The 27,754-nt window shown below is 41.6% G+C and overlaps 1 protein-coding gene across 9 annotated transcripts in view; it reads left to right on the top strand.

Annotated features, from left to right (window-relative positions):
• The first annotated feature begins 657 nt into the window (after positions 1–657).
• Positions 658–27,754, top strand: part of celf6 (CUGBP Elav-like family member 6) — a 245,313-nt gene continuing 218,216 nt past the window's right edge. For 3 of the 9 annotated variants that reach the window (XM_061765616.1, XM_061765617.1, XM_061765610.1), the window contains exons 1-2: positions 664–1,007; positions 23,284–23,366. In XM_061765616.1, coding sequence (XP_061621600.1) covers positions 755–1,007; positions 23,284–23,366 — 336 coding nt within the window. In that variant the 5' untranslated portion in view covers positions 664–754. Of the gene's footprint in view, positions 1,008–23,283; positions 23,367–27,754 lie in introns of all 9 variants that reach the window. The other 6 variants (XM_061765612.1, XM_061765611.1, XM_061765618.1 and 3 more) reach the window with 5 other exon arrangements.

Below are 27,754 nucleotides of genomic sequence, written 5' to 3'. Positions count from 1 at the left end.
AATGTCTGACTTCTCTCTGCCCGAGCATGTGCTTGAATGACAAGACAAAATGAATCAGATTTTGAATAAACTTTTTGGATCTGAAAATGGTCAACGTGGCAGTAATGACAGCAACTTTAAGGGACAGACATATTTTAGTAAAAATAAAAGACAGAATTTGAAATGTTTTGTATATAAGATGAGAAATCATTAATTGTATTATACTCATGGTAAAAGTTACAGCATTTTAGGATTTTTTAGTGGAAAGATAGAGCTTCATATATCCAAACCCTGTGCTAGGGACAGGGTGAAAACTGTGAAATACCACCATAAAACCGCTCAAAAAATGTCAAAATATACTAATATTAACATAGACAACACTTATAATTAGGCACGCCCACTGCTGGTTATTGAAACTGGACCTGAACTGGTTGCCAGCCAATCGCAGGTATTTAAAAGCAAATTATAAATATACAAGCGGTGGAGTTTTGTACTACACTGCCTTGTGTGCTTAACCCCGCCCCCTTCACTCCTTCCCGCTCTCCTATTCGCTCAGGGAGGCGGGCGCTTGTTATATGCAAATGAGACGGTGGGTGGGCCGCGTCTGTTTGTAAAAGTGACGTCACGAAAAACGACGAGGAAGAGGAGTAGGAGAGGGGGAGTGGAGGAGAGGGTGGGGGGTTGAACGTAAGAAAAAATAAAAGAGAGAGAGAGAGAGAGAGAGGGAGAGAGAGAGAGCGAGAGCCGAGCCCCGCCGGCGGCCCATTGAGGAAAGATGGCCACAGTCAGTGCAAACGGAGTGCTGCGGGAGAATGGATTCAGCACCACGGACAGCGGCGGCAGGATGAACGGGCTCGGCCTCGGTAGTCAGAACACCATCCCCATGAAGGACCACGACGCCATCAAGCTCTTCATCGGCCAGATCCCCCGCAATCTGGAGGAGAAGGACCTCAAGCCGCTCTTTGAGGAATTCGGCAAGATTTACGAACTCACGGTGCTGAAAGACAGGTTTACCGGGATGCATAAAGGTTGGTTCTGGACGTTAGTACTTGTTTGTCATCTTTGACGTAACTGTACAAACAGAAAACTATGACCTCATTTTTTTTTTTCTCATTTAGGTGGTTGTGTGTTTTTGCGTGTGTGTATGCTGGGGGTGGGGTCGGACCCAACTATTTAACACGTGCATGTGGTTTGGCGCGTGTTAATTGCATGAGAACGTGAAGACGGCTACTACACGCCTTTATGTGCGCGCGCGCGTGTGTGTGTTTACATTGACAATCATGCGCGTAGAAGGGGGCGGGACCCCGCTCGGCGCTCGCGCAGCTTCACAGCACACATGCACACAAGATGAATCACAAAATGGATAGCAGGTAAACTTTTACGGCAGCGGTCCCACAACCTGTTTTTTTTGTTGTTTTTTTTATACATAGCTCCACATAATGAGTCAAAAAATGGATGGTGGATGAACTTTTAGTGCAGGGGTCTCACAACTTGTTGTCTTTTCTTTCTTTTCTTTTTTTTTTTACCCACGCGCACACACACGCACAATGATAATGCTTTGCATGGGGAGATGGCATGTACAGTATCAGTCGATGATATAGACTTGAATGATCATAATATGAATGGCACAATTATGTCAACGTGAGTCATTAATGCAGAATAATGATGATATTAAAGAAGCAATGTTATAATTTGTTGTCAGCTAGTTTAACTTTGCGTGCTTTTTTTGTGTATTGCAAAAAGTGACTGACAAATAAATTAACTGAGATGTAATAATTGAAAAAACCCAACTAATTCATGTTAACAAAATGTTTGTTTTTGTTGGAGGCATCTATTAGAGGCGCAGAGCAATACAAGGACAAGTGCCTTTATTTGCAGAGATGAGCATTTATTTATCTGTGGAGAAATGCCAAGAACCGAGGCAGACTGGGTGGCGCTATACGAGAAACTGGAGAACATACCGTAAACCTTTACACGCAACACATTGTGGAGTGACCATGTATCGGCCGTAAGATCACTTTTAATACTGTGAAGGGAATAAGGCAGAGAAACGGCAATAACCGAGGCGAACCCGGCAGGGCTAGTAAGTCGCGGAGCTCCTTGCAATGTAAACGTGGACCCCACAACATTATGAAGTCACCACGTCAATCTGCTGCAAATCAGATCTTAGTTTAAGATGCCTTCTCAACATTGCATAAGATCGGGGAACTCATTCCACACTCAAATAAATGTTTACACATTGGTAAGTGCTGCTGTTTTTTGGTAGCAACAGAGTTCAGTTCAAATGGGCTCAGCAGTGAGTGTGTGAATTTAGCATCCATCAACTGAAGTAATTACGCTCACTACTATGAATTATTTTCCCTCTTGGGAAAAAAAGGGGGCATCTATTTGGGGTGTGACATTTGATTGTCTTCTATTAGCATGGGGGCCACTATTCAAGGAATTTTACACAGCAGCAGCTGAACTGTTCATCAGCTGCGTGGGTGGACTTGCAGTCAGGCAGTAGAAAAGCAAAACACTGGCGACGCGCTCTCCTCACCGTCCCTCCCGACTGAGACATCAGTAATCACCTCGTAATTACGACGACAAGCCGCTGATTACACAGAGATCGATCACTTCTTAATGATAACCAAAAAGTGAGGATGCGAGACTTTTTCAAAGCACAGGGAGCTATTAAGTCCAAAGTCCATTAGGCGGAACTTTAATTGCTTTCTGCACTTTTCCTATATGTTCAAGGCACGTTCTCTGCCACAATAAATGGGAATCAGGTATTTTTGTGACACCAAGAAATTACTAGTACATTCCAAGATAATTACTTAGGTTACTTTAAAATGACATTTGTATTAATTACATAGCATTACATCATATTGTCTTTGAATTTAAATGCTGCTTTTCATTGTAATCATCAGATGTCTTTGTTATTTGGTTTTACTGCCTTTCGACTTCTTTTCCTAAATACTGTCAGGGCTTTACTGAAATAAATACAAGTAATGTATGTTCTTATATAGACTTTAGGATATCTACCTGCTACTAATTGTGGTCCTTTATTACAAGAATAATCAATGTACAGGCTTCTTCAGCTCATACACGCCCATAAATGATTAGTTTACATAAAATTATAAATAGTGCAAACTTTGTACTTCACCACATGGAATCACATTAGAAAAAAGCAAAAGTATGTCTTGTAAAAGTAGAAGGGTCATAAATTAAGGGAAAACAACCCCATATGTTTAATTTTATTTCAATAATAAGTGAATGATTCTAACAGATACTTATTTGAAATAGTTAGTAAATTCAGTAATGTGCATTTTCGAGAATGTGCCAAAAACTATTCAACTCCCACTCATGAAAATACTTAAACTTACCACTTGAACTCACATAAAATTATTATACTTGTCATAAAAACTTTCATCATTATTACTGATATGTGAGCTCATATATGGTGTTCCTATTCTATACTGTATGTGCTGAATTGGATTCAAGTCAAACCTGCATTTCTATGCTGATTTGAGCATACAGGTTATTATTATAGAGCTCAACAACATAGTAAAAAGAGGTGTTCACAGTGATTAGTATTGTATCTCTAGTTGGTCATATGGATTTTTTGTTTTAAACACAATAATGGTTATAACAATATACAGTAATACATTTTTTAAAATGATTTGTTACTATCAATAATCATCTTTGCTGATGGGCTAAGAGAAATCACATGGTCTTATTGTGAGGCGTCCATTTCAGGTACTAAATGTGGTTCATTGCCCTAAAATGGCTACTTGTCAATCATTTACACATTAATATTGGCGTGAACATTCACAATCATTCCCCTCAGTGCAGGCAGTCAAAATATGTATGATATGTAAGTCGGTGGCTACAGTGCATGATCTTATTGATTGCATTGAGATGAGTTCAGCTCAAGCAGCCTTTGAAAAGTGCCTTCCTTCCCCCCCTCCTGCGCCACCTGTTCCCCCTGCGCTCCACTTCTTTTCCCGCCGTGATCGATTAAAACAATATGTCCTATTGCCGTTTACGCCCCGTCCTCGGCCATCCTTGAATGTCAACACCAAGGAGGACGAAGGTCCGACTCGGAAAGGGAGGGATAATCCTGTTCCGAAGACAGCCGGACCTAAGTGGGAGCTCCCCCATCCCTCGCCGACGCCGGTCCGAGGCAGGCATTCATTCCTGCCGCTTCGTCCCGTGTGAGATTCAAAGTCACTTTGTCTGCACTTTTAATGAGATTTCACCAATGCATTACAGGGATGAGTTTTTGCCCATGTAACACGTGTTCATGTGGTCGTACAGGCTAGAGGAGGATGCAAGAAAATGGGATTAGTGTCATTAAGGAAAACCAATGTAGGTGAAGTGAATCAGCAGCTGTGTCGCTCCAAGGGTGGGGCGCCCGCTCAGGGACAGACAAAAATCCTCATTGAATAAAAGCAATGTCACTTGTAGAATAAAGCATAAAAACCTTGTGTAGCAACTATACCTCGAAGTCTTGCCAGTGGTGTTTTTGTTGTTGTTGTTTCTTTTCAAATGTTGTGCCACCCAACATTTTGTGCCCCTATGATTGCACCATGCTACACTACTGGGCCTCCTATACGGTCAGGAGTGAATTTTATTAATTTTTTTTTTTTTTTTTACCTTGTATGACCTCGTACTCAAGACACTTGCTGGGACTTGGATTTTTCAGGTAAAAAAAAAAAAAAAAAAATCAGTTTAAGACCACTTATTTCTTCTTTGGAGTTGTTGTTCCACCCATATTCCTGCACCCTGGGTGACTGCCACCCTAAACTGCCCTGTCCAATGCCACTGGACCTCCTATACAGTCAGAGATTTTTGTCTTTGACATATTTTTTTGTATAAACACATGTGTTTGTGAAATTGTGTTATTATTCACTGAAACCAAGGTTAAATGACTGGCATCAAGTCTTGAAAGGGTCACTCTTGAAGCTATAGATGACAATGTTGCCAAGACTCTAAACAACTCTACAATTCAGATATTGTAAAAAAATATTTATGACTACTTTTACGACCACTGTATATTTTTTCTTCTTTTGAAATATTGCACTACCCAAAATGCTGTGCCCCTGGCAACCGCTGCCCTCGAATGCCCCGGCTACGCAGCTGGGCCTCCCACAGACAGTCAGACTAGATTGTTGGGAATTGTTTTTGAGAATCTTGTTTTTCCATTTAAGAGTCCCTGAGTGCCACACAGTTGGCTATGACCATGGCCAACATGGACTCTCCAAAGGTTAGGGCATGCGAAAGCCAATGGAGATGATACAGCCAATGCTGTGGTGACTCTTGCAATTTTGAAATTCTGGGGAAAAAAAAGGTAACCACTTCAATACTATTACCCGGTATATGCGTCACGGGAGTCACGGATATGGCGGGACTGGGGGATAGCTGTATAGATGTGATGAATATAGTTCCACCTGTCCAAGTAATAACCTCATAGCGGACATAGAATGTGGGTGCAAAACAATTAGAGGGGACCAAACTCAACTTTATTTATACAGCACTTTAAAAATGAAACTATAGAAATAAAGATCATACATAAACCATCAAAGAAAACAACAACAACAAAATACTACTACTACTACTACTACTACTACTACTACTACTACTACTACTAATAATAATATACTTCTTTTAAAAACATAAAACCAGTCGGTGCGATTGAAACACTAATGCAGGACACCAACATTGACAACTACATACATACACTACCAAAGATAAGTTTGGAGTCACCCAGAATATTTTCCTGTTTTCCATTAAAAAACACACACTGCTGTATATTTACATTACTATTAAAAACTTTGGGGGTCACTTAGAAATGTCCTTATTTTTTAAACAAAAGCATAAAAAAAACAACAACACAATATCTAAACTGTATTTCTGTATTCAGGAAATCACCATTAATAATGAGGGATACATTCCAGGCCCACCTGCAAAAGGTGAAAATTCACAGTAGAGAAACGTTTTACCCCTCCCATATGCTTTAAACACATTTAAATTGATCAAAACACTGCTTTTAAACACAGTGCAAATATATTTAAACACACACACACAAAAATAAAGCACAAAATGTTTATAAAATACTGTGCATATTGTGGTGTCTGTGTACATGCATGTGCTTTTGAGAGGCGGGCCTGTTGGAGTGGCGTGTGAGGTCAGCGAGTCTACCTGTGAGTGTCTGGATGTGAGCTGTGGCCGATAGCAGGTCCTGCGTGAGTGTGCTTATTGTCAATGTGTTCTCCGGGCATTCAATAAAGGGCTGAAAAGTGCATCAGCAACTGTGATCTCCTTCCCCACATGCGAGGACATTACAGTAAGTAAGTACTGTACTGTAAAAACCCATGAAAAACTTTAAATACTACTGAGTCTCCCATATGGCCAAAATATATGATGGACGTATGGATAAAATCAATATAAACACATCCTTATATACCATGATCAATCCATAATTCCAGTTTTATATGTAATGGTTATTATTTAAAGTGTGCGTCTGCTGAATGTACAATTATTCACCTGCAGATGTTAAGACAATGTTTCAGGTCAGTCACTACGAGTGTGTCTTTGTTGTCAGGTAGATGCAAATAATTCATAGTTTGAGGGGGGGGGTTGACTTCACACTACTAGAGGGCACGGCGCTCGTCAGCCCAGGTTGCGCTGTTTAACATTCATCATTTTGGCCGGGCATTACATTATCATAACACTTAGTGTCAGTGATGGAGCCTGTGTGCGCCACTCAGACATGCTGAATGATGGCGGGGGGCAAATCCTTTGCTTGAGTAGCGTTATTTATCAATCCGTCTGCGATGCTGAGAGGAGCCGCACCGCACAGCACAGCACAGGAGGAGCAGATACAAAGAGAGCTAAATATCCTCATTCATTGTGTGCTCATAGGAGAGTCCATGCATGCTATAAATAGAACAAGAAACTGAAATAAAACCCATGTAGACGTTCCAGTGCCTATCATTAATAAAATATCGCCTTTCCAAAAAATATGACACGGAATGTTTTGTTCACGCTACTTTTTGGTTTGGAAATTGACAAGCCGAAATCGGGAGGTGTGATGATTGAAATAAGTATTTAACACGTCACCATTATTCTCACTAAATATACTTCCAAAGGTGCTATTGACATGAAATTTTCACCAGATATTGGGAACAACCCAAGTAATCCATACATCCAAAAAAGTAGAACAAATAAGATCAGAAATTAAGTTGTATGTAATAATGTGAAGTGACACAGCGAAAAAGTATTGAACACATGAAGAAAGGGAGGTGCAAAAAGGCACGAAAACCAAGACAACACCTAAAATCTATCAGCAATCAAACAGCAATCCAATCCATTGTCAGTGCAAATGAATGTTAGCTGGTTCAGTCCTAATTGATGGCCTAGAAAAAGGTCTCATTGCCAAGGTGTGAGTCAAGACACATCTCATGATGGGTAAGAAAGAGCTCTCTTAAGACCATCGCAAACTAATTGTTGCAAAACATAACAATGGCATAGGTTACAGGCGCATATCTAAGCTTCTGAACGTTCCAGTGAGCACAGTTGGGGCCATAATATGGAAGTGGAAAGCCAATCATACCACCATAAATTTGCCTCGATCAGGTGCTCCTCGCAAGATTTCTGACAGAGGAGTGCAAAGAATAATCAGAAGAGTTGTCCAAGAGACAAGGACCACCTGTGGAGCGCTTCAAAGAGAACTGGAATTACCAGGTACTGTTGTCACAAGGAAAACTGAGTAATGTATTCCGCCGCCATGGCCCGTATGCACGCTCACCATGCAAGACGCCATTGCTTGAAAAAAAAAAAGCATGTCAAAGGTCGTTTAAGGTTTGTTGAACAACCTTTGGGAAAGATTGTTAAATACTGGGAGAATATAGTCTGGTCGGATGAGAGCAAAATTAAACTGTTTGGATGCCACAATCCACACTATGTTTGGAGGCGAAATGGCACTGCACATCACCCTAAAAACACCATACGAACAGAAAGGATCGGAGGTGGGAACATGATGGTGTGGGGCTGCCTTGCAGCAAATGGTACTGATAAACTTCACATTATTGAAGGAAGGATGAATGGGCAAATGTACCGAGATATCCTTGACAAAAGTTTGCTGCCATCTACGAGGATTATGAAAATGAAATGAGGGTGGACATTTCAGCAGGATAATAACACTGCTAAGGAAACTCTCAATTGGTTTCAAAGAAAAAAATAAAAAATAAAGCTGCTAGAATGGCCCAGCCAATCAGCTGACTTGAATCCAATCGAAAATCTATGGAAAGAACTCAAACTCAAGGTCCATAAAAGAGGCCCACGGAACCTTCGAGATTTGAAGACTGCTTGTGTGGAGGAATGGGCCAAAATCACACCAGAGCAACGAATGCGACGAGTTTCTCCATACAGGAGGCATCTTGAAGCTGTCATTGCAAACAAAGGCTTTTGTACAAAGCATTTAAAAAATACCAGTTGGCATGTTCAATACTTTTTCTCTGTGTCCTTAATTTCAGAGCTTATTTGTTTTACTTTCTTTGTATGTATGGGTTACTTGGGTTGATCCCAACACCTGGTGAAATTTTCATGTCAAAAGCACCTTTGGAAATCTATTTAGTGAGAAAAATGGTGACGTTTAATATTTATTTCAGCCGCTGTATGTTGCAGTCAAGCGAACTGCGTGTGAACCAAACAGCTAGCGTTATGCCCGGTTTGAACAGTTTGTTCTAGACTTAAGGATGTAGAAAAGACACTCCACAGACGAGGCGTCACTGTCTTGCCAACATCTAGTCCTCAAGCAGCCATGAGTCAGTCAGTGCCGTTTTAGTAAAATACAATATGCACAGTATATAAAGGTGGGGTACCAACAGTACGCTACATGCACTAGTGAAGTAGTGATGCAGGCGGTATGGGTTTGATTCTTCACCCCAGTACTCAGCCACTGCTGGTCCCAAGCTTGAATAAAAGAATCGGGTGTGTTACATCAGGAAGGGCATCCGTGTAAAACGAATCACGTGACTGACTCACTGTGGCAACCCTTTGGGATAAGCCAAAAGTCACGACAATATAAACCATGAGTAAGCGCCTGTACATATACTGTATATACAGTGGGTACGGAAAGTATTCAGAACCCCTTACATTTTTCACTCTATTATATTGCAACAATTTGCTAAAATCATTTAAGTTCCCTTTGTTCCTCATTAATGTACACACAGCACCCCATATTGACAGAAAAAAATTGAATTGTTGAACTTTTTGCAGATTTTAAAAAAAGGAAATATCTTACAGCCATAAGTATTCTGACCCTTTGCTCAGTATTTGGTAGAAGGACCCTTTTGAGCTAATACAGCCATGAGTCTTTTTGGGAATGATGTAAGAAGTTTTTCACACCTGGATTTGGGGATCCTCTGCCATTAATCCTTGCATATCCTCTCCAGTTCTGTCAGGTTGGATGGTGAATGTTGGTGGACTGCCATTTTCAAGTCTCTCCAGAGATGCTTAATTGGGTTTAAGTCAGGACTCTGGCTGGGCCATTCAAGAACAGTCACAGAGTTGTTCTGAAGCCACTGCTTCGTTATTTTAGCTGTGTGCTTAGGGTCTTTGTCTTGTTGGAAGGTGAACCTTCGACCCAGTCTGAGGTCCTGAGCACTCTGTAGAAGGTTTTCGTCCAGGATATCCCTGTACTTGGCCGCATTAATCTTTCCTTACATTGCAACCAGTCGTCCTGTCCAAGCAGCTGAAAAACACACCCACAGCATGATGCTGCCACCACCATGCTTCACTCTCGGGACTGTATTGGACAGGTGATGAGCAGCATCACCATCTTAGATTCCTTCAGGTGTTTTTTTTTTTTTTAGCAATTTCCATGCGGGCTTTATGTGTCTTGCACTGAGGAGAGGCTTCCGTCGGGCCACCCTGCCATGAAGCTCCGACTTGTGGAGGACTGCAGTGATGGTTGACTTTCTAGAACTTTCTCCCATCTCCCGATTGCATCTCTGGAGCTCAGCCACAGTGATCTTTGGGTTCTTCTTTACCTCTCTCACCAAGGCTCTTCTACCCTGATTGCTCAGTTTGGCCCGACGGCCAGGGTTCTGGTTGTCCCAAACGTCTTCCATTTAAGGATTATGGAGGCCACTGTGCTCCCTTTATCATTTTTCAATCTTTCCCACTAAGCCCTGCAAAAAAAAAACAAAAAAACAAAGGGAATACATTCCATTTGATTATTATTATGCTGTTTCCTTTGCAAATCAGGTGCAGAAACAGCTGATAAAGAACAATCAGAATCAGAATCATCTTTATGTGCCAAGTATGTCCAAAACACACAAGGAATTTGTCTCCGGTAGTTGGAGCCGCTCTAGTACAACAGACAATTTACAGAACACTTTGGAGACAGAGACATTGACAAAAACAATTGTGCAAAAAGATGCAGAGTCCTCTAGCACTTAGAGCAGTTCGAATGACTAATATTGCAATAGTCAGGTGCAATGACCATTGTGCAAGGGGCGCTGAGACTTCAAGGAGTGTATGCGGTTTAAAGTGACGAGTAGTGCGATAATCTGGGACAATGTTGGTTGTGCAAATGTTACAGATACTCTTCAATCAGTGTGCAAATGGAGCATATGCTACTCTGGCATGAGTGGCCAGTATATGCAAATAGTGCAGCACGGCGAGACAACTACAGTGAGTGCACGAGTAATACATAATTGGCCCCACAGAAATGTGACAACGAACTCAAGTCAAAAAAATTGCCAGCTTGTTGTAATGGAATTATAGGTTAGGTGTTTAAGAAGTTGATCGCAAGAGGGAAGAAGCTGTTGGAATGTCTACTAGTTTGCATTGATCGGTAGCGCCTACCTGAGGGAAGGAGCTGGAAGAGCTGGTGACCGGGGTGCGGAGGGTCCGAGAGGATTTTGCACGCCCTTGTCTTAGTTCTGGCAGCGTGCAAGTCCTCAATGGTGGGTAGGGGGGTACCGACAATCCTTTCAGCAGTTTTGATTGTCCGTTGTAGTCGGAGTTTGTCCTTTTTTGTAGCAGCACCAAACCAGACTGTGATGGAAGAACACAGGACTGATTCAACTACCGCTGTGTAGAACTGTCTCAGCAGCTCCGGTGGCAGACCGTGCTTTCTCAGAAGCCGCAGGAAGTACATCCTCTGCTGGGCCTTTTTGAGGACGGAGTTGATGTTAGTCGCCCACTTCAGGTCCTGAGAGATTGTAATTCCCAGGAACTTGAAGGTCTCGACGGTTGACACAAGGTGGCTGGAAAATGTGAGGGGCAGCTGTGGCGAAGGATGCCTCCTGAAGTCCACGATCATCTCTACAGTCTTGAGCGTGTTCAGCTCCAGGTTGTGTCGGCCGCACCACAGCTCCAGCCGCTCCACTTCCTGTCGATATGCAGACTCGTCACCGTCCTTGATGAGGCCGATGACAGTGGTGTCATCTGCAAACTTCAGGAGTTTGACAGTCGGGTTCGCTGAGGTGCAGTCGTTCGTGTAGAGAGAGAAGAGCAGCGGAGAGAGGACACAACCTTGGGGCGCCCCAGTGCTGATGCTGCGTGTGGATGAGGTGGCCTCCCCCAGCCTGACCTGCTGTGTCCTGCCCGTCAGAAAGCTGTAAATCCACTGGCAGATGGCAGGTGAGACGCTGAGCTGGAGAAGCTTGGATGAAAGGAGTTCAGGGATGATGGTGTTGAACGCTGAGCTGAAGTCCACGAACAGGATCCTCGCGTAGGTCCCTGCACTGTCGAGGTGTCAAGGAGGGATGGCAGGAAAAGATGTGAAAAGCTACACATCTATGTACAGTGGAGCCTCTAGGACATCCATTTTTTTTAATTGTAACATTTTTCCCAGATGAAACAACTGATTGAAGTGAACCGTTGTGATCAATTGTCATCAGCTGAAAACATATTTACCTTACATTCATTAACATTTAACATTCTATTGTTTTAAACTGAGTGTATTTAACAAAATTATTTCACCCAAAACACTTTAGGCTTTATTCTCATAGATGGGGCATCTGCGGTGTAGCGCGAATCCTGGCGTATCTTGATTTTCATGGTAATGCAAGGCTCACTGCGTATGTTTCCCAATTTGGCAGACCGGTGTACGCCAAGATTGGCATTCTGGCGCAGCGACGGTGTGTCCTTTGACATGCACTTGGTGGAGCGACAATTTGGTGGCAGAAAGTCTGTCTAAACTTACGCCTGCTCATGAACGATCGGGGGTTGGGATAGAGACATGAAGTCTGCGGACATATTTAACTCTCCATTCTGTTTAATAAAGGTACCTGCTCACATTGCTTGTTGCCCGACCAAGAACAGTGACAATGCTCCACTCACGCACGAATCGCTGCGTCCTCTTCCGCACAGAGAAGTCTCCATGCGAAACTGTTATTGCGCCGCATTTAAAGGAAATGAGCGAAGTCGCTTTGACTGGCGGCAAATGAAATTGGCTGTGTTCATTCCCACAGGGGCTCAGACCGCACTCTTTTAATTACACCAGCTGCGCGCCAAAACCCGGTCTAACTCACTTCCACACTAATTTGCGCCGAATTTACACTGGTCAAGAAAATAGAACCCTCCGTCTTTTTATTTATATTACATTTTAAAACACTGAAAATAATCTCAATAAATCCAATGCATACAAATTATACTTTTAAATGGTAAAATAACAACTCAGGTTCACTTCAGTTATTTTTTTTTGCTGTCATTATATGGTGGGAGCAGCATTTGCCTTTTCCATGTCCCGCAATACACTTTTGAACTTGTTTATGCATCTGGGTTATAATTTTATCGACAATGTAGTGTCGGGTAGGAATAACGTAGTGAGGCTGAAGGTCCTCAATAAGTATTTAAAGATGGTAACAGTCACCACCGCGTTTTAGGCGTCCCGTGGGAGTTTCCCACGCTTTGTAAATGTTTCGGTTGTTTGAGAACAAGTTGTTTGTGTCTTCGCCTAGTGACTAGTTTTGCACTCAGCTGCAACTTTGTTAGCAACTTAGCAAGTTAACAGACGCTGTTGTTGTGATCACGTTGGCTTTGCATGGCGTGATCCAGTCACTGCTGGATAGAAGTGCTGGAGCGGAGCCTGGAATGGACTGCTTGAATAAAAGTGCTTAAATCGAAGATTTTAGATCCAGTCCAATATAACCCGACAATTTTTTTTCCCCCTTGATATCGGACCGTTATCCAATATTAAATGTTGGATTGGGACACCTCTAGAAATTAGTTACTGTGTGGTCTGAGGGAGCTGTCTGAAATACTTTCATGCAGAGGCACTATCATGCAGAAATACTCAATGGGTGTGACACCACCTGTTATTACCTTGTAGCCAAAAGGTAAGCAAAGCTGCACTGAGCTTTGTTGGATGCACAGATTAGCTTTATCTAACTGTAGGCATGGGAGGCACATCTTTTGAAAGTGGATCTAGTCATATTGTATAACTGTGACCCGGAAATACGTAAGTCCCTTTCTCTGCCTGCATTGCGCCACAGCGCCAGTTAACAACTGTGGCCAATTCTGGAATTGAAAGACTTTGCCAATGTCATTGTTCAGTCCCGGCAGTCTGTTTTATCCAATATCTGTTATATTGGGGTCCGTTTTATTGAGGTTCCACTGTGTCTTCCTTAATACACACTTATGGACAAAAGATGTTTTACAATGTAATGATACTCTTACATCCTTTCTCGTTTGTGCCTTTGTTTGCATCATCATTTCCACTAGGATGAACATTGTAAAAAGCCAAGCAAATTGGTCATTATACATATACTTCAGCGCTAATTAATTACAGTTTTATCCAAATCTGTTCAAAAGTCTTTTCAATTACAGACAGCTGCTGTCATTAAAAAAATATATATACAATGTAATTACTGTCTGCATAGATGCTCAAACTACCATTTTAAAAACAAGCTGTTAGGAAAGAAAGTTTTGAAAGTAATCAAACAAACCATGTTGGAACCACTTTACTTTTCCATTTAAACAGAATATGTGGGACTTTCATTGGAATGATGGAAAAGTAAATTGTCCGCACCCCACTTAACCTGCTCATCACAGGACGCCGCCACTTCCTCTGTTGAACAACCGCCACACTTTATATCCCTCATTTTTGAGCCTTTGTGCATTTCACTTGGCCAACTTGGAAGTCTAATTGCTTCGGAAACTTTAAATATTGATATGAAATACTGCTTATTATGGCATCTGGTAGCAAAGAGAGCCTTTTCCCCTATTTGCTTATATAATTAAGTGATATGTTTAGTCTGGAGTCATGAACAATAAATGTTGGTTGTGACTGATACTCAAATAAATATAAAACGAAATGAAAAGCATTGTGCTGAAGTGCTCCTCAATATTCACCAAGGGGACATAACATGCCTGAAAATGCATAAATGTTTGAAAGTGTCTGCATCCTCATTAAAATGAATATATTTTAGCAGCCCTGAAGACGAATCCCCAAAACTCACTCGGTGAGGCCCCTGGAGGGATACAAAAAAAAAAGAAAAAAGCTCCCGGACACCAGAATTGGCCCAAATGAGCCCCAATCGCAAGCAGGTATTGTAGACAGACTTAATTCGTTTTTTTTCCCGTTTTTTTCCTATGCCATCTAATGTGGGCGCCATCTGAAGGTTGATGATCATTTATTTGTCATGAAAAAGGGGGTGCTTGCTCATTGCTGCTTGCAGCTTCCATTTTTTCGTCTTTAATTTTGTTTCGTTCAATCAAGAATCCTCTTGAATTTCTTGTTTTTTTTAATAAAACAAAATTCTGGAAGCGCGGAACAGAAGCTAGTTTATACTTGAACCATGAGGAACAAGAGTGGGCACACTCCATTTTTGTTATTTTGCAGGATAGTGATTTAAAGTTATATGGTTGCAATAAATTACGGGCGATTTACAGTATGTTTTGGTTATCCTGTATATTTGGCAATGGTTACTTCTTTTGGATACTTGTTTTACAGAATTTGTGTTTTTTGTCAGATTTTGTCAGTTTGCCCCTAAAAATAGTTCACTACAAAATGTATTTTTTACCTTATTAATAATAATAATTAATAATTATTTTTTAATAAAACCAAGCTAAAGCATTACTTACTTTCTGAGTTTTCTATCAGTCTTTAAACGTAACTTTCTGGGATGTTTTTACGGGGGTGAAGCCTGGTTTTAGGGAAAACGCCATCTTGAAAATGAAAGTAAGGACTGATCAATCAGGATAAGTGCTGAATGTAATAACGGACCAGTTTCTCTACTCATTTTTGCACTTAATGATAAAAAAAAAAAAATGGAGTTAGTCTGCTCTAGTTCCCAGTGGCTCAATTCACAATGCGCAAGTTACTCAAAAGATTTTGGATTCCGAGCCAATATTCTTGAGGTAGCTGAATTCAAGTTTAAGATCCTTTTGTTGAATACATGTTGCTGATATTTCAACCAATCAGTGATTATCGTAGGTCAGAGCAAGAACCCTATAGATATTTTATATTGGATTTAAAACATGCTTCAGGTTACTAAGGGGGACAAGCAAGCAATTTAAGTGAATGCTCCACATTTTTACTTTAACTCCCTTCAACATTATGGGATTGTTGTTTGTGTGCAAGAATTCCATTAATTTTAAATGCTGAGGTCTGAAGTGTTATCATGTGCCATGTCAGGTTAGAAGTCTACGTTTTTGTACGAGTTAACAGTCCTATTTAAATTTGTAAAAATTATTTATCAGTGAAAGAATTCTATTGGTTCGTAATGAGATTCAATACACGTAAGGACATAAACAGAAGTGCAACTTCAATAGCTTCAGTAGGAAACACAGACAGCCAGGTGCGACCTTTCCACTACTAATATATTGTCATTATAGGATACATATTTGCCCCTTAGAATTCATCCCTTGGTGTCATGTTGCTGCAATCCCTACCTATTAGTCAAGTCACACGTGTTACGCTGACAGCGACAACCTGCCACCAGCTGCTGTATTCCACTTAAATGTCTCTTCCCCTCCCATCACTTCTCAAAACAAGCTCTCTCAATCACAAAGTCATTTGGGTTTAAGAAACCAAAACCAGAACTACAGTACATACGAGACATGAATCTCACGAGCAACCTTGCAGATGGTCTGAAAGTTGAAATACACTACATAAAATATATTTTGAATGAAACAACGGATGCTAAAATGATGGTAATATAAATTATTTGAGGTGTAGTGGATGGAATGTTTAGGAATTGCTGTTCTACATTATATCAAGAACGCTTTGAATTTTTAATGAAAATGGCCAAGATTTATAGGACTCCGACTGATTTTGAATTACTTTCACTGCTGGAGGTAAACTGGAGCTATATAACGAATTTCACGACGTCATTTGCAAGAATCCTGTAGTTTTTTTTCACATCAGATTTAGGATACTTGAAGAAGGTGAGTTCAACAGTAAAATCAATCTTTTCAAAAACGTCTCGCAATCTCTAAAGGACCATATAACTTTCAGTGACTATTATGAAAGGGCAAGAATCCTATGGCTTTTGAATTATTGCTTTGCATGATATTGAATTTCTTAACGAATGTGAAATGGAAGTGGGGTGGCAGTGTGGCCGACCCCGTGTCTGCATGAGTTTTCTCCGGGTACTACGGTTTCCCCCCACATCCCAAAAACATGCATGGTAGGTTAATTCATCCATCCATCCATTTTCTGAGCCGTTTCTCCTCACTAGGGTCGCGGGCGTGCTGGAGCCTATCCCAGCTATCATCGGGCAGGAGGCAGGGTACACCCTGAACTGGTTGCCAGCCAATCGCAGGGCACATACAAACAAACAACCCATCACACTCACATTCACACCTACGGGCAATTTAGAGTCTCCAATTAACGCATGTTGCCCATAGGTGTGAATGTGAGTGCCAATGGTTATTTGTTTATAAGTGCCCTGCGATTGGCTGGTGACTAGTTCAGGGAGTACCCCGCCTCTCGCCAGAAGATAGCTGGCTCCAGCATGCCCACAACCCTAGTGAGGAGAAGCGGTTCGGAAAATGCATGGATGGATGGAAGTGATCTTAAAGGGGCTCTAAGCAGGTATCCGTGTTTTGTTTCTAAATACATTTAATATGTTTGAAGATAAGTGCTGAAAACATATGCAAAGACATTGGATTGGACTGGATTGGTGAGCTATAGCTTTAAACATCTTTTTGTGGGCGGGGCTAAAACACAGCCCTGTGACGTCACGGGGCTGGGGCATATACTTTCGAGCGCAAGTTCCCTCCGTCACTATATAAGGATAAAGTGACGTCCTTTCGTTTGGCTATGCTGCTCAGTTGTGAATTAGCTGTGTTTAGCTTCCATAACAAGGCCCATTTACCACTCCAGCGTGCAGTTAGCAAGCTAACGATGGCTACACCCCGAAAATGCGTCTTCGCTGGATGCCTCACTTTACAGAACAGCTAGGTGATGTTTTTTTTAAGCTCCCAAAAAATGAGGAAATAAAAATGTGATGGATTGACCTTTTAAAGACACACGTGGATGGCGAGCTGATCATCAATGTGACTGCAGTGCGTATTTTACGACGGATAGTTTTGCAAACTTCCACCAGCGACAACATACAGTAGCTTTGAGGGTAACTTGATACTTGTGAATGGGGCAGTGCCGACTGTCTGACGACCTGGGCTTCCTCACACCGTGTCGCTGTGTGTTCGGCTATGACATTATGTCACCAACAACGAGGGTAAGTTGACCTGTGCGCTTATTTTTATGATCATAGTCCATAATAACCATTCAATTTTGAAGTTGAGCCTCCTAATGTGATTTGATATCGTATAAGCTATCACTCCCTCGGTATGTTTGATTCCTTTTGGCACATGCATTTGACACGCCCACAGTGTCTGAGAGCTGAGAGGTGGGCCTTATTATACAAGTTCTGAAACCGGATTTTATATTTTTAGCGGTTTGTTTTATTCATTCAAATTTGGCAGACTTGTTAACATTACTCTTCTCTGTGGGTGTTGAATTTAAATGCCATTTTTTTGGGTCTGCTTGGTGCCACTTTAATTTCTTGGGTGCTTCCCCCCCCACCCTTATGTTAGCTGAAAGAATCCTAATTATTTTGGGTCATCCATCCATCTTATATAACACTTGTCCTCATTAGGGTTGCGGGTGAACTGGAGCAAATCCAAGCTGATTTTGGGTGAGAGATGGGGTACACGCTGGACTGGTCGCCAGTTGAGCACATGTTGACAAAAGATAAACAACCATTCACACTCATCTTGAATGAACCTAACATGCATGTTTTTAGAATGTGGGAGGAAGCCGGGCAGTGGCGTCTGTAGGCTTATTTTAGGGGGGCTGAAGCCCGCCCAAAAACTACTCAAGCCCTCCCAAAACTATTTGGTATTTGGTGGCAGAGGGACCTGTTTGGACATGCTCATAAGATATTTTGCTCTTCAGAATGAAACTACTGTAGGCAGGCAAGCTGACTGTGTGAGGTGCGTTTAGGGACAATGTGAGAATGGGAGTGAATATGTTCCTTGATTCTTTCGTCATACATTACATCCATCCATCCATTTTCTGAGCCGCTTCTCCTCAGTAGGGTCGCGGGCGTGCTGGAGCCTATCCCACCTATCATCGGGCAGGGGCCGGGGTACACCCTGAACTGATTGCCTGCCAATCGCAGGGCACATAGAAACAAACAACCATTCACACTTACATTCACACCTACGGGCAATTTAGAGTCTTCAATTAACCTACCATGCATGTTTTTGGGATGTGGGAGGAAACCGGAGTGCCCGGAGAAAACCCACGCAGGCACGGGGAGAACATGCAAACTCCACACAGGCGGGGCCGGGGATTGAACCCTGGTCCTCAGAACTGTGAGGCAGACGCTCTAACCAGTCGGTCACCGTGCCGCCCATACAATACATAATTGTAAAATTTGATTACTAGGAAAATTATTTGTATAAGAATGCTTTATGTAAGAGTAGATAACATAAAATATGTTTAAAATATAGCCAGAACTGCCGGGAATGCAAAGTTATCAATGTTCTTTCATAATCGTTCCTGTCATACCGTTTTGTTTCCACATTCAGGACAAAAGTAATGTTTCTGTTTTAATTCCTCTTTAAAAAAAAACAAAAAAAAAACACCATTCAAGCAACACATTTTTCCTAATGTTATTGAGATTGTAGGGTGAAAGCTGCAGCTGGCTACTAGTGTGGACTGAATGGGTGGCAACAATGGGGAAATGAAATGCCAGTATTTTGAGGGTAATAGCCCATCAATAACATACAATATTGAAAAAAAAAAAGAACTATGAACTAGTTCATTTTTGGAATGGTGAACTGAACTTTGAACTAGTTTGTGTACAAAATGAAATTTACTGAATGAACTCTAATCCTGTATTATTTCGCATCGCAATATAGCATAGCAGGAACTCCCTTCCACATCTTGTTGCAGTTGAAAGAAAACTATCAATCTTGTCAAAACAAGAATTATATTGATTTTATTTGATTTCTTGATGTTTGAGGTATTTGACATTACATTTTTGTCACATGTTAATCACTCATAGGCATGGCACACTGATATTTCAGGGAGTGAGGCGCATCCCCTGATGCTTTTCCAATCATCATATGAATGCGAGTGTTTGTCAAAGCAAAATACATGTGACACAAAGACGCGAATCGCACTGACATCCGGAGGCCTCGACTCACAGTTTTATAATATCGCGGAGGATGAGGAGCATTTCCCTGCCCCGGGGGGCTCCCAAACTTTTTCTGCTTTGCTTGTATGCCATGCTGTTTCATCAGCGTCTCTGGGGGAGATTTTTCCTCCTTACTAAGTGTCTGGTAGCGGGTGAAGGTTGTCGCGAAAGGGAGCGCTCTTGGCTGGGTGCCAGTCGCTCGATTTCGGGGGCGACTATATGCTGTGAACAGGTTATCATCACTATGTGTGTGTGTCTACGTGTGTGTGTGTGTTGTGCTCCTCTCGTGGGAATGCTTGGCAGCCGCTGTGACATGTAGTAATGGGAAATTATGCTACACGGTGCAAAACCTCGAGCTGAATGGGGTCACCCACAGTCAGCTGCGCACCCAACACACACAACACACTCCCTGACAGAAGCTGTCGCACATTTGTTAGTGCCTTGTTTATCTGTGCATGTTTACCTCCTGGAACCTTTTTTATTCTTTTCTTTTGCTGAGCGCTCTTCAGAGATGATCCAACTTTCATGTCATAGTTGTTTTTTTATAATGACTCATGGGGTTGAAACTACAAAGGAAAATATAAGAGGCCAGCTCTGGCTTGACCCAGTAGGGAGTTATAAATAAAGCTCTTGTTATATGAAGTTATGAGTGGGTCAAAAATGAGCCTTGTAGACACAAGGCTCAGCAGAGATCTGAGACATTTGAATTGCCCTTTTGTGTCATACAGGTTGTAAAATTTGAGGTGTTAGATGAAAGCTTGAAAAGTAGATAAGTACAGTTTTGAAATTTGAGTTAGTAAAGGGGGATATCGATGGCCGAAATGGAAAACCTCCAATCTGAAAAATGTAGTTTTTTCTTTTCTTTTCTTTTTTTGTGTGAAAACTAAGAACAACTTGTGTTCTTGCAAAATCCTCATTGTCAAAGTGAAATCCACCAAACAGAAAGTCCAAAAATGTATGTTTTTAACAAAACAAAAAAGTGTTCTTTTAAAATCAGCTTATCAGAAAAACCTGCAGACAGGAGTTTTTGCATTTCACCCATCGATATACTGTACATCCTTACATCATACTACCCCAATGGTCACAAATTATATTACGTTGACACACCCTTTTTCTCGTCTTCCTGAAATTAGTCCCTTTTGGTGAATCCGGCTTGTATTACCTGGACGACCGGGGGAGCAAATAAATCTGTCTTTACAAAGGCAATGACTGCCCATTTAATAACTAACAACAGTAATTTCATTTTTTAACGGGCCAAAAAGTCCTTTGTAGAAAAGACACAACATAAAAAAAATGGTGAAAGGGGGGAAAGGATTTCGGGGTTTATACGTGTGAAATTGGACACGATGTTTCCAGTGATATTGTAGTGGTTCGCATATTTTATATTCGTAGAGCTGACTTGTTGGGATCAATTCCCAGTTATTGCCCCTATTCACTAATGGCTGGATAAAAGTTTAAAAAAGTAGCGTGTAGAATGCAGCTTAACATAACACAGTAAAAATAGCGTTTCTTCTTAACAAAAATAAACAATTAAAGTAAAATTTATGTTGCATTAAAACTACACTGACAAGTACAATTTATTCAACAAATAAATGTTATCGGAAGCGCATTACTACCCACCACTCCCTATTATTATTCAATTTCAATATTTTACAGAAGTAATATCTTAACCAATTCAAACCCAATCAAGAACCAAATGTATGTCTTGTTCAAGGCAGTTTAGCTATTACTGCTTGTAGTCCAAACACTTTGAAATCTGAAATATTGGGAAGAAAATGAAAGGTGGGATGGATGGAAGTCACATAGCCTCAAGGCACCCACTAAATGTCAAAGAAGAAGCTTTGATGACATATACTGTTTACAGCCACTAACATGGTCTCTGGAGATTGCCATGATTTATTTACTACTTTTATAGCCCTCAGAGTCATTTGTTTCTTTGAGATTTTGGTAAAAAGACTCATTGCGTTCACACAAAATCCATAGGGACATTTTTTTTTCATTCTATTATTATTCAAAAACAACATTTTGCAATGGATTAATATACAATCAAGAATGTATTGTGGGGCGGCACGGTGGCGCATCTGTCTCACAATTCTGAGCACCCAGGTTCAAATCCGGCGTCGCCTGTGTGGAGTTTGCATGTTCTTTCTCCGGGTACTCCGGTTTCATCTCACATTCCAAAAACATGCATGGTAGGTTAATCAAAAATTCTAAATTGACTGTAGGTGTGAATGTGAGAGTGAATGTTTGTTTGTTTATATGTGCCCTGCGATTGGCTGGCAACCAGTTCAGGGTGTATCCCGCCTCTCGCTTTTTGTTGCCCTAAGATGCCATAAGATGCTGTCAGAGCCTTGTCTAAATAGGAATTGGTGTCAAGGAAGTATGTTAACCTGACATATCTCGACTGAGAGACTAAGCTATTTGTATGTCAGGGAGGATATAAGTTTAGCCTGGGTAGTTAGTGGACTTTAAAGAGTCTTCGCTTCCCTGCATGTGCATGTACATGCACACTTCTGGCGCATCTTCTCTAATGCCTAGATCAGACTACAGGATTTTAGCCCCAATATTGGCATAATTAGCTATTGCGGGCGATTTCCCAGATGGAGCCCAACATATTCTGTCGGCGAAGACAAAACTTCTTGTAGTGTGACATAATCCATGAGCAACGATTTGGCCCTACGATAGCCCTACGACGCCAAAATGAAAAGTCTAGCATATCTGATTTTTTGTGATATCTTCCTTGTAGTGTGACATACCAGCGACAACTCTCCGACAGCACAACTTGAAGTTGGCCAATAGGATAGCATATTTTGACCGGCGCAACATATATATATATATATATATCTATATATATATAGATATATATATATAGATATCCATCCATCCATTTTCTGAGCCGCTTCTCCTCACTAGGGTCGCGGGCGTGCTGGAGCCTATCCCAGCTGTCATGGGGCAGGAGGCGGGGTACACCCTGAACTGGTTGCCAGCCAATCGCAGGGCACATCGAAACAAACAACCATTCGCACTCACAGTCTACGGGCAATTCAGAGTCTCCAATTAATGCATGTTTTTGGGATGTGGGAGGAAACCGGAGTGCCCGGAGAAAACCCACGCAGGCACAGGGAGAACATGCAAACTCCACACAGGCGGGGACGGGGATTGAACCCCGCACCTCAGAACTGTGAGGCTGACGCTCTAACCAGTCGGCCACCGTGCCGCCTATGACCGAGATACGGCAAGATCTTATGGCAGTAGTCTGACATAGTGCAATCGTGAAAGACCAAATTGGTCTTATATTCTGATTCAGGCATAAATTAAATGATATATAAGTCAATTATTTATAAGGGTAATGTTGTAAAATGAGTTTAACTTGATATTGCACTGTAAGGAAAGCAGGGATTACTGTTTTGTTCACAGCCACATGGGGACAAATTGCATATTTTTGCATTACTCTACTGAATTGTACACTACTGTATGCCCTGTATTAAAAAGCATTGCTGTTTTCCGTTCGTCTGCATTTTGGCTCAACGACAACATTTTACAGCATTCATATGGAATTTCTGCCGCCACTGCATTCTGTAGTTTTTATTTTTTAAACAGTACTTATACTGTACTTAGAATGGATAGAATTAGAATCTTCTTTTCTCTGCAGGATGTGCCTTTCTTACATACTGTGCCAGAGAGTCAGCACTGAAAGCCCAGAGCGCCCTCCATGAACAGAAGACTCTGCCAGGGGTAAGTTTATCCTTCTGCCTTATTGTCCCTGAACTTCAGCCCCCAGCCCCAACCCCACAGACCTACACAGACATCAACCTGTCTCACGCACATATGAGGGAGTGGTCTAACTCACCTCGTGGTGTCTTATTACACTAAATCACCTGAATGAAGATATTTGATCAGCGCTACTTCATAACATCTGTCCTTCCCAACGTCCTCTCACAATATGGCAGCCGCAAACACTAATTGCCTTGAGGAATCCCTCTCTCATTATCACATATAATCAAACAGTAAGTATAAACAATTCTTTTAACCATGTATATCACCATCTGCTGTTTTTGCTCCAGCCATCATTTATTTTCTCCTTGTCCTCCTCCATACGTCTTGCCTTCGGCGAATGGATAACTTTTTCCAATTCAAGCAATGTCTGTCTGACGAAAAAGGCACAGGTTAAAAAAAAAAAAAGAAAAATTGCCTGGTGGCGGGCGCCCCGTAAAGCCATCCCAGGAGGAAGCCCTCGATGCAGGTTATGTGTCTGCACTCCGTGTGTGAGTAGGGAATAGGCTCTCACATCAGGGGAATTATCGAGGTGTGATTGAATTACGCCTGCGGGTCCTAAAGGGGGAACCCAACTCAACCCCCCCAGCCCCGCCCCCACCGCTGCCCACACACACTGCCCAACTCCCCAACACCACCAACCCCCCACTTTAGCTTCCCCGCTAGGTTGGCGCTTTAATCAAAGCTGCGGGATCTTAAACCACCAGGGGGCTGGAGGAGGTTGGGGACGAAAGATAATTGTGTGCAAAGAAGGGGCCCAGAGGTGTTTGATGGACTTGGGGGGGGGTTTGTCTACCTCCTACTTTTGGGTTAATCACATTTGCACTCAGCGGGGTATCTGAGGTACTTCAACCTGCAGCCGAAGAGCATCCCTGGGGGCGTTGCTCCATGCCGCCATCCCATGCGGCTTAGTAATGAGATGATTGTCATGATGGTTTCTGCCTTTATTGGCCTCAAGACGGGACACTCTTGTTTGTCTTCTATCTCGAAAGAGGTTAATGGCCTGCTCTGCCAGCTTTGGGTAAACATTGGCCCTGTACAGCACATCAGCGAGGGGTCAGTCCTGCAATCTCATGCAGGGCCCAGGCTGACAGCTAATAAAGATGTCCTGTGCTGTCCTTCTCTGTGTGTGTGTGTGTGTGTGTGTGTGTTTGTGTGTGTGTGTGTGCGCATGCATGCATAGTTGTCAGGCAATACAAAAGCCTTTTTTCCTCCCTACTCCCACATGTCAGTGAATGTCTCATGAAATGATAATAACCAGCAGTGATTTCTCATCTGATTTGGTTCTGCTTCTCACGCCAATGCAACGATACTATTACCTCCACCAAGGAAGTCAAATGTTTTCATGACGAGGTGTTAATTAGCAGGTTTACTCAAGGATGCCACCTGACTGCTTGATGAAGGGGTAGGGCATGAACCAAAGGAAGTACCTTTTGAATGTGAGAATTTTGATCCTGTAAGTATATAACTTTTTCCTTTACTTCTTACTAAATGATGCACAAATTTTAAGCCCCACTGGCAATTTATGATGGCCTTTCCCCATTTTGCATAAGGTAGCAGTGTAAGGTTGAAATCAACCAGCTAATATGCAGGCTTTTTGTATCAGGGACAGAATGCCGACTTGTGACTAGGCTTGGCTACCCGCAAGTCGACATTCTAGATCCATTCTAAGTACTGTATAAGTACTGTGTACCCTTCCTCAATGTGCCGGCTCAGCAACTCCGTACACCAATTGACTAACATGCATGTGATATGGTGTTCATTCACTCATAAGTTCCATAGACACGTTATAGGCTTTAATTGAAAAGTTTCACGCAAAGACCACAACATAGTCAAAACAATTATGTCACCAAGTGCCTTACCTTGAGAGTCTTATACAAAATTGTATTATTCATACCTTTTTAAAATACACTGACGTAGGCCATATTCATTGAGATAAATGTTGTCAAAATATCATATTCCAGGAATATACTGTATCATTATAACATATTATGAAAACAGCCACTGAATATAGCCTTATAATGTTATTAAGACAAGTGTATGTGTGTGTGTGTGTGTGTGTGCGTGCGTGCATGCGTGTGTGCTCAAATATGCAAGAAGTCACGATTATCACATCATCGCCACACTGGCTGAGAAGTTTTCCTTAATTTGCTTTTGCTTATTTACTTAATCTTGCACTGTTTTGGGAATCGCATGAGAGGGAATGATTTTGATTCTCCTGCAGCAAACTTCATTAGCGTTACTTGATGAATTGTATGTAAAGACCATGAGCAGAACGGAAGAAATAAAACACATATTCAACAGAGTCTAGTGTACATTTTTCCTAGCTTTCTGCATGGTCTGATTTAGGGATGCACAATATATCGTTTGAGCATCGTCATCGCAATGTATGTGTGCGCAATAGTCACATCGCAGGGTCCTGCACAATGTTGGTGCATTGATATGCAGTCAACCAACAGTAATATTAATAAGTGACCAGCAGAAGGACTTGGTTGGACATGCTAATAAGATTAGTAGCGATGTTATGGTAAATTATAACCCTTTAAACAACACACATGGAGTAGCCCAGAGAGTTAAATACTTATTTTTTTGTATAATAACTATTAATGAGGACACGGGAAATAATTACATGCCTGCATTTACTGTATCTCTCTTCAGAATGTGACAAACAAATGCATTTCACAACGGATTACACTTGGGGAGAGGGGGGAGAGCCACAGCATTATTGAAGGGACAAACTTCAGGTGTACACAACAATGTGTTTTGCTTAAAAAAAATGCGCTCAAATATAGAAATACTAATGCCCATGTTAAAACATAGGTTTAAAATAACAGATTGATTAAAAACAAGTAATGGTGTTAGGAATGTACTCATGACTATCTACAGTATTACTGGGCATGAAAAGACGATTTTAACCTCAAGTCTGGAAGGACTATTGCTCAATTTATATACAAGTAGACTTAATACAAATGACTCTGTATACTTTTGTGCTCTATTGACCATAGTTTTTCTAGAGAACGAAAATATAAATGTATGTTATCCTGTATTTTTTTGACATCGCAATATATATCGCAGGGTTAAAAAAAAAAATTGCAATGTTATTTTTTTTCCAATATCATGCAACCCTAGTCTGATTGCAGTAGCTGACTTTTCAAACACTATTCATGTAGTCATTGAGCGGTCTCACTTGTCACATTATAGGTGCACCACTGACTGGCAATTTAAGAAAACACAAGGACATTTTTGAAGTCCTCTGAAGTCAGCCCTAGTGCCCAAATACGTTCACACACAACTATCATATTCTGTCATTCAGTCACTGTTCATGCAGTCATTAGGTGGGTCTCACGTGCCAATCATTACATCAGCACTACTGATTGATTGATTGTGATGTAGCTCATTGACTTGATCATTACTTTCGGACCTGATTTGCAGCTCTACCTGATTTACAACTACAGAAAGAAACTAGATTATAACACAAATTTGGGGGAGTACTTATCGAGATGTGTATATTATTTCAATTCAAGAAACACAAGGATAATTACGAGGTGGTATTTCCCCCAAGTCAGTCCAAGCGCCCATATACTTTATCTGTGATTGCTCAAATGTTCAATAACAATCATTTTATGTCATTCAGTCACTGTTCATACAGACATTGGGCATCCTCACATGTCAATCATTATAGCAGCAAGACTGGTTAATTTGTTATAATAACACTCAATGTGTGTACATGTTTATCATTACCATTTTAATCCAATCTGAAGCTTTACCCGATCCACAACTACAGTGTTGCTTGGTAAACTACTTGAAAAACTTCCATCCATCCATCCATCCATCCATTTTCTGAGCCGCTTCTCCTCACTAGGGTCGCGGGCGTGCTGGAGCCTATCCCAGCTGTCATCGGGCAGGAGGCGGGGTACACCCTGAACTGGTTGCCAGCCAATCGCAGGTCACAGATAACAAACAACCATTCGCACTCACAGTCATGCCTACGGGCAATTTAGAGTCTCCAATTAATGCATGTTTTTGGGATGTGGGAGGAAACCGGAGTGCCCGGAGAAAACCCACGCAGGCACGGGGAGAACATGCAAACTCCACACAGGCGGGGCCGGGGATTGACCCGGGTCCTCAGAACTGTGAGGCTGACGCTCTAACCAGTCGGCCACCGTGCCGCACTTGAAAAACTTAATCATACCAATTTTTGTCAAGTACATAGTCAATGGTAAATGGACTGCACATCTCAAAATGTGTGTTTTATTTATATTTAAGAAAACACAAGGACATTGACGCTGCTTATTTCTTTTTCTTGGTGATCTACAGGACAAGCATACAAAATTATGTTTAAGGGGAAG

This window comes from Phyllopteryx taeniolatus, chromosome 2 (assembly GCF_024500385.1).
Source record: "Phyllopteryx taeniolatus isolate TA_2022b chromosome 2, UOR_Ptae_1.2, whole genome shotgun sequence".
Lineage (NCBI taxonomy): Eukaryota > Metazoa > Chordata > Actinopteri > Syngnathiformes > Syngnathidae > Phyllopteryx > Phyllopteryx taeniolatus.
This window is presented reverse-complemented; position numbering and strand designations above follow the sequence as displayed.